The following is a 16,387-nucleotide window of genomic DNA, read 5'->3' on the forward strand; positions in this document are numbered from 1 at the left end:
TAGAGTCTAATGAAAATAAATTGGCCACAAATACACAACAGTCTTTTATTAGACGGATCAAAACACTCTTGTTGCGACTGGAACGGTTACACATAATTATACTGCAGCAGCGGGTAACAGGAAATACAATTAGAGGCACATACACCCCAAAAAAAAAGAAAAAAGCGGATCTTTCTTTTGTAATCTCTGAAGTGTCCACCAGAGAGGGTATTACAGATGAAGAGAGTGACGATGGGGCTTTGGCAATAACCATGACAGCCTGTCTCCATCTCTTCTCTCTCGGAAGGATGGAAATGGACTGGAAGGGTTGGCTGCTTCACTGGTTTACTGGCAGCTGTATGGCACAGAGGAAACAGTCAAAGCTGGCTTTTGTTCTGCTTTTTCTATTTATTTTTTTTCTTGTAGAGGGAGCTTAAAAGACAACTTTGTTTCCCTGATCTTTTGCTGCGAGGGAGATGAAGAGAATACACAGTCACTCTGGCAGGTAGTAGAAGCACACGGACACGCAGATATTGCTGGGAAAGCAGATGTCGATGCAGAAGTAGACCAGCCTCTGTTTCCCCGGGCCTGAAAACAAGACCGAGAACACGGTGACTCAAAGAACATGACAGAATCCTTGACAAGACGCGGATCATTATTGTGGAGGCAGCGCAGCATTTACTGTTGAATATGGTAGAAAACTGTGAAGGATGGAATAACCTGAATTTCAAAATATTATCAATTATTAATTCCGCAAACATTACCCAAATGTCACTCTTTGTAGAGAAAAGCGTACCCCACTTTCTTTGACACATGAAATGATCTGTCACAACTTTATTGTTTTGGCTTGAATAATAATTAAAAATACATTTGTTTTTCTTGGCAGTAAAAGCAAAAATTCACCAAAGCAAAATTCCTCATATGTGTCCTCATACCTGGCAAATGAAGTTGATTCTGATTCAGTAAAGCTTATACAAATGATATAACCGATTCACGAAAGTCATGTCCCCCAGTGATTAATTGGCCATTTACAATTTAGACACAATTTATGGTCTAACAGCAGCCTGATTAAAGTATGATATTAATGCTAATGTGGAATAATATGTTGCCAGCACCACATGTAGACTATTGAGTGAGTACACTCTAGGTATAATGTTTTTACCAGCCATTCATTTACTGCAGCAGTGGAAAGGTCACTGTACGTCATGCTGTACATTAGTTTTAGGTTTCAGTCTGACAAGTTGGTTGGTTATGGAGTTGCCAGCTGGCTCGATTTATTTTAAAAGCTCCCTTCGTACAGTGTCAACTTCTGCTGCGTAATATGACCATGCAAACTTTACTGATAATTAAGAGAACGTGCCATTCAACCCTTTTCTCCAAAATGTCAAGTGTAGAGCTAAAATAAAAACCCATATATCATCATAATGTTCAACAGATAAAGGCTGGCATTAGTCTGTATTTTTCATATTGTCAGCAAATGCCTAGACAAGTCCAAAACTAACGTTGTGTTAGTCTATCTCCAAATACTTTTGACTTCTCGAGTAGTTGACATGAACCCAATTTATTTCTAATAAATACATAAATATCAAGTCAAACAAGTCAAAACATATATATTTACATAAAGTATATTATTTTAAAAAGACTAAGGCTTATGAGGCAGCTGGGCACTGTTTGCTAAATGCTGGGCTTTTAGCAAACCGTTAAACAGGACTAAATAGGGCATTTGTTGGGTACTATTTTCAGTGGCGGATTAATACACATTTGGTTCTTTCATGAGTATTTACAGTACGGCAGCAGGATGGTGTATGTGGGGTTGACTTACAGTGCCTGTGTTCATGCTACTGAATGAACTAACACCCAGTGCAACATTGTGGCTCACTGTTCATTTGTTTTTGAACAACAATAATGGAGCCCCATAACACTTGACATTTGAAGTTTATGTCAAAGCAAACCTCTCCAGAATACAAGGCTGGCTGTTCTCACCCTCGACCCTGCGGGTCCAGTGGATGGAGCTGTCCTGACACAGAGCCTGGAGAGGCTCGTCCAGCGTGGCCACGTCCACCTGACTGGCTGCCAGCACTCCCAGGTACTCCGTCTGCCTCCGGGTCTCATTCCCCGACAGCTGGAACTGACTCTGCTAGGGACAGTATCACAACATCTCAACAGAAAAAAAACAAAAAACAAAATCCACAACAGACCAAAGAGTTTTGTCCCCTGCGGGAATTTGAACGGCGACTCCGGAGCGGCCGTGTCATTTAATAAGTGTGAGAAATCATATCGCAGTGACGACGCTAAATGAATACATTGGAGTCAAAGCGAGGGAGACGTGAAGAAGAAGACCACGAATGAAACCGGAGCTGCTACCGGGTTTGACTAGTTGCTTAACGGGAGATTGCATCACAGACTGGGTCTTTAAAGTACACTTTTTTTTTTTTACGCCTTTCCTCAAAAAAGTAACGATTGAAACAATACTGTAAATCATTGTTCTTATGTTATGTATAATACATCGATCATTTATATCACATTAAATTAGCACGTCTTTATAACGGTTTAGTTAAAAAAAATAGTCTTTTTCTACTGTCTCGCATCAGCCAGCTGCATGGTTGTGACTTTGTTATAGAAATAATTTGAATTATATAAATCTTCATGAACAATATTCCCTTTTAGAAGACAGTGGAGTGTGTGGCGTGTGACAGGCTTAGCCAAATCCCTCAGGTTGGAAGCAGATACGCCATCACCGCGCAGCTCCGCTCCGGTCCCGACGGCCTTTCAGCCGTTTCATCCCTGCAGAGCTGGAAGAAGCTCGGCGATGCTCTCCACGTAATAATCCGGCACCATCCCCTGCCTCTCCGCAGGGGATGGTGCACATAACAACAGAACTCAGTTTGCAACACTGCAGTGTAAAGGCCGATTTCTGCTTCTGCGTTAAATCAACGGCGTGGGAGAGGCAGGAAAAAAAACAAAAAACAAAATCCACAACAGACCAAAGAGTTTTGTCCCCTGCGGGAATTTGAACGGCGACTCCGGAGCGGCCGTGTCATTTAATAAGTGTGAGAAATCATATCGCAGTGACGACGCTAAATGAATACATTGGAGTCAAAGCGAGGGAGACGTGAAGAAGAAGACCACGAATGAAACCGGAGCTGCTACCGGCCTGAAGTCTTCGCCGATGAGATCAACGCGGCCGCGCATTTGCACTCTTCTTCGTCACAAAGCCTGGGTGTAATTGCACCACTTACACCTCCGATTGGCTCTGATAGGGAACCACTTAAAGTACTGTTGTGCTCGAGGGGGTCACGTAACAACCAGCTTTCCTCTGCTGAAAACGACCAAGGAGGCCATTGTGCTGCAGAATAGAGGCACAGACCACATCTACTCTCCATCCATCCATCCATAAGGGCCTTCCCCTCTTATCATAGATTAAATGACCGCCATCAACACTGAGGAGCTGTATGAGATATGTGACACCATAAATGCTCAGAGACTCGACCCGGGTGGAAATAATGCTATTGTGCAAAAAAAAAAGATGATAAGGCAGAATAACAGAAATCTCATCTCAGTGTTCTTGCAAGGGCCCCACATCGCGGCTATTCACAGATCATATCGGAGGGGGCTTAATTCTGAGCCGAATCAATTTGAGAGATCCAGGTATTTGTCACAAAGCAGATACACACACACACACACACACACACACACACACACACACACACACACACACACACACACACACACACACAGGCCCTTCCCTCACTAACCAGTGTCGGGCTGTATTTTAATCCAACAGAGGAGTCTTAAAAAGCTAAAAAGCCCTCACACAGAGTGGCCATTGTGCCCGCTCCAGGGCTCAGGCTCGCTGCCTCCTGTAAGCAGATCCTGGGCACGCTGAAGGTGGGGGGGAGTGCATGGAGGGATCAGATGTGCTGAGGAATTCAGACGTGGAAAGCGAGCGAGGGAAGACTATGTGACTCTTCATACGGCCCAGTATGCTTGACCCCTCTCTTTGTAGCGCGGCGGGGAAGTCATGCAAAAACCTCTGAAACCCAGCAGGTTCTGGCTCAGTGGCGCTTCTGGGACAAAGCTGTGAGTCGCACAGTCAAAAATGCCAGTTCACACATTAGTGAGGCAGTGACTTTTTAAATCACCTGGCACAGCTAAAAGGGCAAAGCCCTTAACTTTCCTTTTTTTCTTTTCTTTCATTAGCCCAGGTGCATAATCTTAAGCTTTGCGGTCTCGCATGTCCCGAACGCAGCGAAGGAGGCCCTATAATATAACGCGGGCGTTCAGCTCTCTTGTGTCGAAACGTCGCCGTTACCTTGTGCGTCGACTCGTGGAGGAGGGACTGCACGTTGTCGTAGTCGGTCTTCTCCATCTTTCGCAGGTAGCAGCTGTCCTGGTCGACAGGTTTGTAACATATCAAACCCTGCAACGGGACAGCAAGACAGTCACACATCTCTCCCGTCGTCAACACAGTCAGAAAAGATCACTGCCAATAAAAAACAACATTACAATCTGGTGCATATCCCCTGGACGTACACGTTTGACATCGAAGAGCACAGTGGACGTCTGATTTGCAGGTGAGGCGATGGAAAAAGTCACCAAGTCATTCTGCTGGTCCACAACGGCGGACTGGTTAATCAGAACCCCGGTCTGATCTGGAACGGTGATTCGGACAATCTGTAAAGACTGCAAACAAGCAGACTCGGATTAATGCGAGCGAATGGCCATTTTAGGTCAGAAATGATGTAGGCAATAATCTGGTGTGGTGACAGTCGTATAACATTACATCTCGTTTAGCTGATGCTTTTAACCAAAGTGATTTCCAATAAGTGCATTCAGCCCCGAAAGGTACAAACTCAGAACAGCAAGAATCCCCACAGGAGAAGTAGATTGGCGTGTGCGTACCTCAGAGTGAGGCTGCGACAGCCCCAGGTGCCCCGTCAAACCGAGGCCAATGATGACCAGGAGCAGAGAGGCGGAGAGGCTGACCCAGAATGCCTTGTGTGGGAAGTGGGACTGGGAGGACGCAGCAGAGCCCTCATCCTAAAGAAATGTGTTCACACACAAGAACCAGTGACAGGTTACTTAGACGGTACTTGACATAAAGCGTCAAACTGTAGCAGGGTGGGAAACCAACACAAGCCACTGGCCGGATATGTACGATATATACGGATATATACATATACATTCTGACTGAGCAGCTGAGATTTTTTTTTATGTACACATAATGCAATATCTGGAAGTTCAAACCCTATTGTGCAACTGTTGTTGGCTTCCCTAGCAACACTGGATGGATTAACTTGTAAGCCAAAAACAAAGAGTCCTGCCACAGAAGTTAAATGAAAAGCCATCTGCTTACCGTGCACTGTGCTTCCTCCAAACGGGTTTCTGAATGTTTCCAACACCTCACCATCCTGTGTCCCTTGACGGCTCCTCACTCGGTCTGCTCCCTTGTCGTAGCTACCGGCATTGAGCTGTGGTCATGACTGAGACTCAATACACCTTGGCCTGCTTCTCTTTGTCCCTGCAGACCCCCCGCCCCTCCCCAGGCCTCCTCCTCCTCCTTTGGTCTCCCTGTCTCCCTACCAAAACAGTCAGCCACTTCACACAGAATCTTCTGAATCTGGCCAAACTCAATTTTCGAGTTTGGTCCTCCTGCAATTTCCTCCTTTTTAAAAAAAAGTCTAATATGACTTAATATGCCTCTCTAACAGTATCCATCTTACCATAGCACCCCCCCCTCACTCAAACACACACTTACAGGAGAGGAATTGGCCTCCCTCCCCAGGCCCAGACAATGGACAAAGGGTGTGAGGCAGGTGCAACTTGGAAAGCCTCTCTCATCAGGTGAGAGAGGTGATACTCGGTTCTGGCTGTTGCAGCATCCAGCCGATGACAGCCCAGGGTGACTTTAGAGGGGAAGTTTGCCGTGTTCACTTTGAACTTAAAGCCACAGAGAGCATACGCCGATTTAGGAAAGATAGTTTGTGTTTTTTTTTTTTTTTATTATTACAGATTTAAGCATTGCTTTCAGTGATTGGGTGAGTCAAGGACAAGTCAGAGAACACAGAAAGGTAAAAGGAAGACTGGATTACCTTAAAAACATGTATGCCATTCTATTAAATCACGATTTTTACTAATGTACTGACATGACACAACTGGTTATCATTGCACCATCCCCATGAATGTTACCGCAAATGTTTGCACTTTCTGCTGAGGTGTGAAAATACATAAAGAAACAGAAAGCTCAAGTTATGTGCCTGTTATTTATAGACTTTTAAAATAGTTGTAAACCTGAACAAATGTATTACCAAACTGTTAGCACATTTTGTGTGCTCATTTCCCTCATTGAGTTTGACTAGTTGCTTAACGGGAGATTGCATCACAGACTGGGTCTTTAAAGTACACTTTTTTTTTTTTTTTCCTTCAAAAAAAGTAACGATTGAAACAATACTGTAAATCATTGTTCTTATGTTATGTATAATACATCGATCATTTATATCACATTAAATTAGCACGTCTTTATAACGGTTTAGTTAAAAAAAAATAGTCTTTTTCTACTGTCTCGCATCAGCCAGCTGCATGGTTGTGACTTTGTTATAGAAATAATTTGAATTATATAAATCTTCATGAACAATATTCCCTTTTAGAAGACAGTGGAGTGTGTGGCGTGTGACAGGCTTAGCCAAATCCCTCAGGTTGGAAGCAGATACGCCATCACCGCGCAGCTCCGCTCCGGTCCCGACGGCCTTTCAGCCGTTTCATCCCTGCAGAGCTGGAAGAAGCTCGGCGATGCTCTCCACGTAATAATCCGGCACCATCCCCTGCCTCTCCGCGCAGCCGCTCTTCTGATGGGCCTCGGCGTCCGCCACGGTGCTGACCCCCGTGAGGGTGAGGAGGGTCTTCAGGCCGCAGTTGGAGCCCAGCATGATGTCCGTGTCCAAGCGGTCGCCCACCATCAGGCAGCGGGCGGGGTCCACGCCGAACTGGGCGGCCACGCAGTCGAACATGAAGTGGTTGGGTTTGCCCACCGTCTGGGCCTGGCGCTGGGCTGCAGTCTCCACGGCCTGCAGCAAGCAGCCTGTACCTGGGGGGGGGAGGAGGAGGTGAGGAGGCCTTTTTACTCAAATCCCCTACCCGTCCCCAGATATTTGACCTCCATTACCCATTTTGTTAATTGACAGTTTCATTTACCTGTGAAGAGGAAAGCAATCCACTTAGATAACATGTATAGGTTCTTGTGTGTGTGAACTTTCTTACAACTTATTAGGTTGGGCGATCTAATACTTGCTTTGTCTTGAGCTCACAAGCATCTGCATCAGGTAGATCAAATCAGGCTCAAATGTCTGATAAGCTTTGAAACTAATTGCACATAAAATCTATAGAAATTCCCATAGGCCTTAAAAACTCCTAAATATGTTTGGGTGAGATATTAGGCCTTGTTTTGTTTTGCAGTTAAACTTTATTTACTGAAGTGTCAACTATTAAAAAGGTCCCATGGCATGAAAATGTCACTTTATGAGTTTTTTTAACATGAATATGTGTCCCCCCCTACCCCCCCCCCCCCTACTATGGTCCCCCAGTGGCTAGAAATGGCGATAGGTGTAAACCGAGCCCTGGGTATCCTGCTCTGCCTTTGAGAAAATTAAAGCTCAGATGGACCGATCTGGAATCTTGAAGCAGAAATTGCACATCCTAAGGAAAGCTCATTGTAGGACTGGCTCTAGTGGCTGTAATTCTTCACCGAGGCTGAATTTCGGGAAAGACACTTCAGATACAGTATTAGGGGAACACTAAGGCCCATATAAAAGCATCCAAAGAGCACCATGTCATGGGACCTTTAAGAACATTTTGGATGGGTGGAGCATTTAGGTTCAGATAGGTGCCAAATCATTTACACATTTTAAAGATACATCTGTGGGTCCCCGTCCTAATAATAATAATAATAATAATAATAATAATAATAATAATAAAAAAAAACTAGGAACTACTAGGAAGAAGACTTAATCTTTGTTTTGTTTGTTAAAGTATGCATCTGACAAGTGTTTGGTCAGGACTGGTAGCTGGAGAGGTGCCAGTTCACCTCCTGGGCACTGCCAATGTGCTCTTGAGCCAGGCATTGAACCCCCAACTGCTCGCGGCGCCTTTCCATGGGCAGCTCCCTCACTCTGACATCCATTAGTGCATGTATAGGAACTGAGCATGTGTGTGTAATTCAGGCCTGTGTGTAATGGGTGTTATAACAACAGAGTGAAAACATTGTAATTTCCCCTTGTGGGATTAATAAAGTCTACATTATTATTATTTTATTATAGTTTGAGTATTCAGCATGATTTTCTTGAGAGTCTATATGCTTTAGTTTGAGTGTATAGTTTTCTTAGTAATAAGCCTCAGCCCTCTGTCCCTGCCAGGGTGCTGCAAGTGTTTGCTCAATTGAGTCTCAGCCTTAAGTGTGTAGAGGCTATAACGACTGTGTTACTAATCTGCTTTAAGCCATAATGTAATGCGTGGCTCATGCCTACCTGGGACAGCCTTGCCTCCCTCCAGGGGCAACCTGGTGTCCCTGTTGGTCCCCACAAACAGACAGCCCGGCTGGGTCAGGTACTGCATGGCTCTGTTAAGCTTCATGTAACTGAAATGTTCGTCGAAACCAACAACCACAGCCTTCACCTCGGGATCCAGAGGCACGTTGGCCCAGTCGGTCTGCTTCCCGAGGACGTGGTCGGGTCCCACCCCGGTCTGCCGGAGCCCCACCGCCTCCAGCTCCTTTCTCATCGCGTCGCTTCCTATCAGGTACACTTTGCCCTGCAGCTCGCACACAGTCTTCAGGTACATGGCGGAGCAGTACGCCGTCCCGAACACCTCGTCTTCTTTCGCGTCGAACCCCAACATAGACAACTTTTCGACATACATCTTCCTCGTCTTGGTGCTGTTGTTGGTGACGAAGAAGACCTTCTTGCCCTTTTCCTTGAGCAGTTTTATGACCTGAGGGGCGCCGGGGACGGCCTGGTCCCCCCGCCAGATGACCCCGTCGCAGTCGAACAGGACGCTGTCCACCGAGTCCAGCACTTGTTTCGCCAGCGCCGCGCTCAGCCGTGCACATTTTGAGCCAGACATCGGGGCAGACGCGCTGTCACACTTCACAATGAATAACTGTTGTCCGAGGAGTCACGCACGCACAGCTGTGCTAAAGTTCAGTACTACTGTATGCGAACACGCCTAGCTTTGCCTTTTGTAGCAGCTGTCTGGTTTAATAAGTCTAGTGTTGAAATTCAACGGAGATAAAAAACAAAAGCTGACCTTCCACTGAGCGTTGCATCTATGGATGTAGGTTGGTTGCATCATTGGTTGCATCGTTTCAGCGGTTACTTCCGCACCGGCTTAAAGGGGCAGGAACACCATACCAACATGTCCTAACTTCTGGTCAAGATTCTTTCACTACCACACCCCTGCTCACAGCTCTACAGTCTATGCTCACAACCTGTATTTTTCTTTCCAAAAAAATAAATAACCTGAGATAATAATATTCTAAGCTACACAGCTACTACTTTAAGCAATCTTCTTAGCATCAAACTACAGCTCCCATGAGCAGGGCCCCTTTATAAGCTGCTATATTAGGGTGGGCTGGTAGAAATCCTAGGTGGGCAACTTGGGCGGTAGGCAGCCCAAAGGTTAGAGAGACTAGTTAGCCCAAAGGTTGCAGGTTTAAATGACAGCTGGCCTATCATGTGGTAGGTTTCATTTCAACATGGGTGGGGACACATGAAGTGGGGGAGTTGAATTAAAACTTCAAGGCACGATGTAATCTCATCATACCTTAGCAAGCTGGAGGGCAAAAAGATCATACATCTTTTTGTTATTTTCCTTTATTAATGCAATCACAATACTAACGCTAATGCTTTGTTTTGAACGTACAAATGTTTTTTTTTAAACCAGTAATGTTACGTGAAGAAAGTTCATGCAGTAATTTTGAAATTCTTTAAAATTGAAATGATGCTAGGATTTGATTATATGTACTATACATCTGCGTGTGTGTGTTAGAACTATTATTCTTTTGCAGGTGGGACTTCCAAAGAACACTTTGTGTGTGTGTGTGTGTGATCTGCTTGTTTTTCTGGCTCCACAAGTCCTGTATGACTTCCACAAAACCGAAGGCTGCTCACCCAATCAGAAGTTAAAAACTGTATTTTCTGTGCTAGTTTTTTTTCCATCGGCGGAGCACATTTTCTTAACTTTTTGATTGGGTGGGCAAGACGCCCCTAGCTACCACCGCTCTTGCCCATAAGCCTTAAGGGAAAAGTGTTCAAAACCCAATGGGAGCTATGTTTGATACTAAAGAAATGTAGGGAAAAATATACCCCCAACACAGTAGTACACGACACAACCATATCAGAAAACACAAATAAAGAATACACATGAACAAATTAGACAACATGTCAATGTGTTTTCTGTAATGTTGCTGTGTTTTGTAAAATATTGTTTTATTTTGTCAGTGTATTGTTCAATGTTGTGTTTTGCATCTCAGGGCCACCGTCCCTATCCCGTAGCATGTAAATGAAAGTTCCATTTTGCTTCTGGACTGTCCAACTAGCACACACGCGTTTAATAACACTGTTGAATTGTAATGAACGTCAGTGTAGCTCCCCCTGCTGGCTTTATTGACACCCCTGACACAGAATTTTAACTTCAGAAATTATTTCATTAAATCATTTATTTTAAATCCCTACCTAACCTTAAAATATACCCATGCCTGATTAAAAAAAAAATACATAAAGTAAAACATATTCAAAAGCGGAGTCCTAATGCCATGATTAAGTATTGAGAAAACGACAATGGGTGGACATATGTTACAGCTTTGGAAGTGTTCATGCTTTAGTTGATGGCAGGCAAAGAATAAAAAGGAGGGAAAAAGGCTTACAGTTAGAACATTTAATTACCGGACAATGATCTGATCCAACAAGAATTATTCTGTATTTGCTGCCTGAGGTTGCCTGAGCTTTCCTTGTGGGAGATAGACACGGGAGTCAATAAAGAAATCGCTAACGTAAAGTTTATTTCTTCAGCCAGCACTAGTCCTTAGGGACATTAAATCCAAGGGGATGTACAGTAAATGCAGTATAACAACACACACGGCAGTATCTTTTTTTTTTTCAGTTGTCTTTTTTCTTAACAGGTTGTAGAGGAAAGAAAATCTCTCCCAGGTTTCTGAGTAGCCCTCTGCTGTAGTAGTACCTTTTAGAGTGGTCTGGTTCTGGGCTAGACAGATGGTCTGCTGTCGCCGTTGGGTTGCAGTGCTGACACACGTAACCTCGACTTTTGTACCACTCATTGGAGGTCTGGTTGACGAGAGCCAGGTAGGAATGGAAAAGGGCATAACCCGCCAGGAGGAAGAAGACAAAGACCAGAAATCCCAGCATGAAGATGATTCGAGGGAAGGTCAGAAACAGATGCTGGACGGACAGAAGGAAAAAAGGAAATAAGTTTTGTTCAACGTTGAGATATTAAATTGGAAATGAACATGGCTGCAGCGTTTGATACACAGTAGGTCAGCAGTGCTGAGTCTCACCTGTACAACAAACAGAGGCCCCGCTGGCTGCTGCTGGCCGTACTCATCTAGATAACTGGCCCTTAGAAGCCCTGACCGCAGTACGGCATGTAACAGCATGTCTCCTGTTAGTACGGCAATGTCTCCCGCTATGGCGCACATGCTAAAGAGGTAAAGCAAGAAGTAACGAGTGTTCTGGGCACCGATGCAGTTGTTCACCCAGACACAGTGGTGGTCAAAACGTTGGACACACCTGTTGCAGACCCCTGAAATACAGAAAGCGTTTACAGCAGTGAGCACCGAATAGGATTCTGCGTTACAATGTGTTATGCTGATATGATACACAATATTTACTATGGTGCATGTGTATTACTATTTATTTACTCACTGCAGTGTTTAGAGCGAGCCGGTTTGACGAGTTGGCAGGTTTCACACGAGACTCCCGGGTGAAAAAGTCTCCTGTCATACGGATAGATGTGCAGCTGTCCAGCGAGTTTCTTCTTCGTCACTGTGCCTGCCAGAGCCAAGAGGAGAGAAAAAAAATAAGTGTAATGACTTAAAACACTGTCTGAGAACTAACTTGTCGGTGATCTACTTTACTCTGAATAAACTGGAGTCATTCAAAGTCTATTAAAAATGTATACTTAATGCAACTGCTTTTCTGAACCCCCACAGTCTACAAGGGCCTTATAACCAGTTGTAAGGCTGACCAGCATCACTCTTCAAGACTAAATTAAATGATCCTTGTATGGAAATTAATAGCCAAGAACAAAACATTCAATAGAGTGGCAATGAGCACACTGCATCTGGCATTCCCAGCCTATTTAACTGCACCATGGGTGATGCTGTGTATGCCTGTGCCTTCATTAACAAACTCCTCCAAATCACAGTTTTACCCTCCACGTGTCAAAATGAAATTACTGATGTACATGGGTGATACGTAATTACCAACATACCTAGTTATTACTCATACAGCTCTAAAATATGTCAGCACACAGACAAAGAATACATTTCAAATCAAGGTGTAAAAGTGTTACATATGCCACACCTCAACCATCCACATATACTATGTCCTAACATTGCAGCCAATAACAAGTAGGTTTGAATATACTTCAGCTCATATAATATAAACCTGGATCTTTCTTGATGCAGAGGTAGAAGAAGTAGGTCTTGATGGCCAGCAGGATGTAAGGCACACACAGGCTGGTCAGTGAGGTGTCCATCTGCCTGCAGAAGCCAAACACCTCATAGGTGAACTCTGCACACACAGCAACCTCGAGCAGGATATGCAGATAGATGAACATGTTGTTCCTGCAATTAGAAGCAAATGACAAAGAATGAATGCAAATATACAGGATTAGAAGTGTTTGATACTGTAAGGAAAAATACAATATTAGACCATTATACAGATACAGATTTAAAAGGTGCCCTGTTGGTATGTCTCAGGTTAAACTCTTTGTAAAACATGAACAAACAACAAATGCCACAGAACTTTCTTTTATTATCCAGTTTGACGGTCGGTTATAACGGAAAAAGAACATAAATAAAACTACTTTAACATAGATTTTCTTTAGGGCTTTATTAGTGGTATCGGATCGGTGCATAAACTCCAGTACTTTCCAAAACCGATACCAGCGTTTTAGGCAGAATCGGAGCCGATATCGTTATCGGACCATCTCTACTTCAGACATTACCACAAAGTAATGAAATACGTGTGACAGGGCACCTTTAAATATATATTACAACAATGTTTTTATTTCTGGAAACACTTCAACTACAAACCTTTGATGAAACAACCTGTGCAAGGTCCATTGTGAAAACTTTTGGAGCCATTTTGGCGTGAATGGTGCAACTACCTGTGAAGAGAAGTGTCAGCAGCTTTAACTGCAGTGGACATGCTGTCTTTGTATTGTGATAAATTAGTCTAACTGCGCCACACAGTGTCCGTTTGTGGAAGTTACAGTTAAACTGCTTCTTTACTTACCTTTCCTACATAGTTGAAGATGATATTAAAGGGAGTCTGCTGCTGGCCTGAGTATTTGCAGACTAGGACTATACATGTCAGCACCACTACGACGTAGACAGCGAACAGAGTGAGGAAATCCATGCGACTACAGAGAGACGAAACAACAGGTGTCTATGGTACAAACTCACCACGAACAGGTAGCAAACTCAACAAGAAGCGGTAGTAGTGTTACCATTAGGGGTTTCTGTTTGTTAAAACACGGCGAAGACTTGTAAACGAAACAATATAGCTTAGAGTGTCTTCTTAAAACTACTACTCAGATGAACAAGTTTAGCGTTAGCATGCTAACCTAGCTATGTCAGTACCCGACCCCAACGTTAGCAAACCTGCATATCCATTCCCGCTTTCTTTACTTCCTGAAGCCATAAACTCATTCATTTCCCCGTTACCTTCTAGTCGAGGTCACGCATAGCTGCCTTTTAGTGTTTTATCTCATGTCAACATAGTAGGTTTGGTTAGCGCTATGGCCGCTAGCATCACTTTTGGTGCTGCTCTGTAAACAATGCTACTTCCTTAGCGTCGATGAAGCTAAATTCCAAGCTAACAGCTGAGGGGTTGTGCTAAACTTCTGAGGCTGGCACAGCTGCAGGAGGGTGGGTGAAAGGATGTGTCAGTATGAGCTATCTTCAAGTCGATATAAATGTGAAGTATGTCCAAATATGAATAGTTTTCCTTATACTGTATACAATTCTAATAAGATCCACACTAATTACATAACCCTGCATTCTTTTTCAAACCTTACAAGTTTTCATAATAGACAGACTAAGGTTTTCACCAATGGTTTTCACCCATTTTAGAGTGTCTTGGAAGCCTTTTCTCTGATTTAAAAACCCCTTTCAACTATAACCATCACATATTCACCATCACAGCCAAAAGTGGCCAGTGTTCCATGTGTTTATCGAAAAATTGGGTTGTTTTCTGAATAAGGAGGAGATTTGATGCACTTACTGTAAAGCTTACACTTGGATTTAGGAGTTCAGTTTATTACCTGCAAAGATGACATTACTTCCTCCAAGTTAGACTTAAAATCCACCAGCATTTTGGCTCCAGCTACTTAGTATTGTTTTGTCTCTGTCACTGCCATCCAGTGCTCCACACAATGCAACAAGGCATCACAAGACACCTGTTGGATCTAGTTGCCGACATGGCCCAGCACTCATATTACAGCTCGCAGTGCTGGAGAGGGGAGCATTACTCTGGAGCTGTGCATGAACATCTATGGATGGTGTTTAAAAAGGTATGAGAGGTTGTGCATGTGCTTTGTGGGCATGTTGATCATTTTAGATTTTCCTTATGTTAGATTTGTGGTTGGTCACAATGAATTGAGTGTATTTGCAGTTACAGTTTGAGGTCGAGAAGCGTTTCAAAATACTAATACCCCATTTATGACTAATGACATGCCAGTTTTGCTTGGTATGAAGATACATTATTTCAGGTCTTTTTTTTTAATTTATTTTTTATGAAAACATCTAAACTATGTTGAAGATACATTATTTCAGGTCCCTTTTGTAATGTATTTTTTAAAAAAACATCTAAACTATGATGTAGAAATGCTCAAACGTATGACTGATTTATTTGAGGAAGAATTAATTACTTATTTATTACTTACTGAGTGAAAAGACTGACAGTTTTGTCAGAATCGATTGCCTATGAAATGTCAGTTTTCGGTCTGGTCACACATGAGTAACTGTCTTGTCCTGTCTTGTAGTGTAAGAGGAGAGTTTGATTGGAGTGAGTGGCGTCTGTTTGTAGAAACAGCCATTTGTGTTTAATTATTCAGTTGGCACTGGACTGCCTGTTGCTTCTTGCGTGCTTCCTTAAAACTTTCTCTTCAGCTGTAATGAATTCCCATTTAAATGAATTACTGACTGCAACGTGTTAACTTTTATTGACAAACCTGCTACTGACTTAACATCATATGAGAAGTGTATCTGAGGTGTCCTAACAATAACATGATATAACCTGTTTTTGATATATTTTCCCTCTACATAATCTCTCATATTTAATATCAGTAAGGTTAAAGCATTTCTTCTTGAGTAGGGCATTGTGACATTGTTCCACCACCTTGCTAAAACCACCTTGCTAAAAGAAACACATCTCATTTTAACTAATTTCTTTTTCTATGACATGATGATTTTACTACCTCAGGGCTCTACAGCTTATACTCGTTCACTCCTTATTATTTGTTCTGTATAATATTTTGTAATATTTTTTTTTTTAAAGATCATTTTTTGGGCATTTTAGGCCTTTATTAGACAGGATAGCTGAAGACAGGAAAGGTGAGGAGAGAGGGGGGAATGACATGCAGCAAAGGGCCACCGCTGCGGCAAGGACCGAGCCTCTGTACATGGGGCGCCCGCTTAACCAGGTGAGCTATCCAGGTAGCCTGACAAGCCAGACCCATTTGCTGCTGATAAGGTGCGTCTAAATTTCTAGGCTACTATCCAGGCGCCCCCCAATATTTGGTAATTTACAACGTCTATTTTTAAATTTGGGTTAAAAAAGACATTGTCAGACAACAATGCAAAGCTGCTACCAGCTCACAAATCCAACTCGGGGATACAGAATGAACAGGCGGAAATCAACACACAGACTCCACCAATTTCTTTTTTTTTTACAAACAAATTTCATTAGAAGAATTTGGATGATGCTACTGTATAATCACCTAATACACATAGTGGCTTTAACCCTATGCTTTTACCTGCTGTGTGCTGTCAGTCTTAAATTGTGAATGTTTACACTCCAGCTTTGACCTAAACTCAGCCTTTGCTACAGACCGTATCTTCACACTGTGTGTGTTCTGTCACTCATTCGGACGTACCACCAGGTAATACATTTCA

At 43.2% G+C, this 16,387-nt stretch overlaps 4 protein-coding genes across 7 annotated transcripts in view; 1 reads left to right on the forward strand and 3 right to left on the reverse strand.

Annotated features, from left to right (window-relative positions):
- Positions 1 to 31: 31 nt before the first annotated feature.
- On the reverse strand, positions 32 to 5,509 carry bricd5 (BRICHOS domain containing 5). The gene is made up of 6 exons (XM_028567071.1): positions 5,336 to 5,509; positions 4,882 to 5,019; positions 4,513 to 4,662; positions 4,292 to 4,399; positions 1,963 to 2,116; positions 32 to 567 (listed from the first exon to the last, which is right to left on the reverse strand). The coding sequence occupies exons 1-6, from the start codon at positions 5,387 to 5,389 to the stop codon at positions 473 to 475; spliced, it is 699 nt and encodes a 232-aa protein (XP_028422872.1). The 5' UTR covers positions 5,390 to 5,509; the 3' UTR covers positions 32 to 472.
- Positions 2,351 to 9,332, reverse strand: pgp (phosphoglycolate phosphatase). 2 transcript variants are annotated; one of them, XM_028567069.1, is made up of 3 exons: positions 8,499 to 9,332; positions 6,805 to 7,063; positions 2,351 to 2,824 (listed from the first exon to the last, which is right to left on the reverse strand). In XM_028567069.1, exons 1-3 carry the CDS (start codon positions 9,091 to 9,093, stop codon positions 2,758 to 2,760), a joined length of 921 nt encoding a protein of 306 aa, XP_028422870.1. In that variant the 5' UTR covers positions 9,094 to 9,332; the 3' UTR covers positions 2,351 to 2,757. The 2 variants fall into 2 exon arrangements, with proteins under 2 accessions (XP_028422870.1, XP_028422869.1); XM_028567068.1 differs by lacking the exon at positions 2,351 to 2,824 and having other exon boundaries at positions 6,409 to 7,063.
- Positions 9,333 to 11,006: 1,674 nt separating this feature from the next.
- On the reverse strand, positions 11,007 to 14,139 carry zdhhc4 (zDHHC palmitoyltransferase 4). 3 transcript variants are annotated; one of them, XM_028567096.1, is made up of 7 exons: positions 13,937 to 14,139; positions 13,506 to 13,632; positions 13,304 to 13,377; positions 12,654 to 12,832; positions 11,910 to 12,035; positions 11,543 to 11,787; positions 11,007 to 11,426 (listed from the first exon to the last, which is right to left on the reverse strand). In XM_028567096.1, the coding sequence occupies exons 2-7, from the start codon at positions 13,626 to 13,628 to the stop codon at positions 11,127 to 11,129; spliced, it is 1,047 nt and encodes a 348-aa protein (XP_028422897.1). In that variant the 5' UTR covers positions 13,629 to 13,632; positions 13,937 to 14,139; the 3' UTR covers positions 11,007 to 11,126. The 3 variants fall into 3 exon arrangements, with proteins under 3 accessions (XP_028422897.1, XP_028422899.1, XP_028422898.1); XM_028567098.1 differs by having other exon boundaries at positions 13,874 to 14,139; XM_028567097.1 differs by having other exon boundaries at positions 13,720 to 14,139.
- Positions 13,334 to 16,387, forward strand: part of grid2ipb (glutamate receptor, ionotropic, delta 2 (Grid2) interacting protein, b) — a 44,366-nt gene continuing 41,312 nt past the window's right edge. Inside the window, exons 1-2 of the mRNA XM_028567093.1 lie at positions 13,334 to 13,684; positions 14,636 to 14,784. The gene's annotated coding sequence lies outside the window, so the exon portion shown is untranslated. The remainder of the gene's footprint in view (positions 13,685 to 14,635; positions 14,785 to 16,387) is intronic.

The sequence above is a fragment of the Perca flavescens genome, chromosome 21, assembly GCF_004354835.1.
Source record: "Perca flavescens isolate YP-PL-M2 chromosome 21, PFLA_1.0, whole genome shotgun sequence".
In the NCBI taxonomy this organism is placed as follows: Eukaryota; Metazoa; Chordata; class Actinopteri; order Perciformes; family Percidae; genus Perca; species Perca flavescens.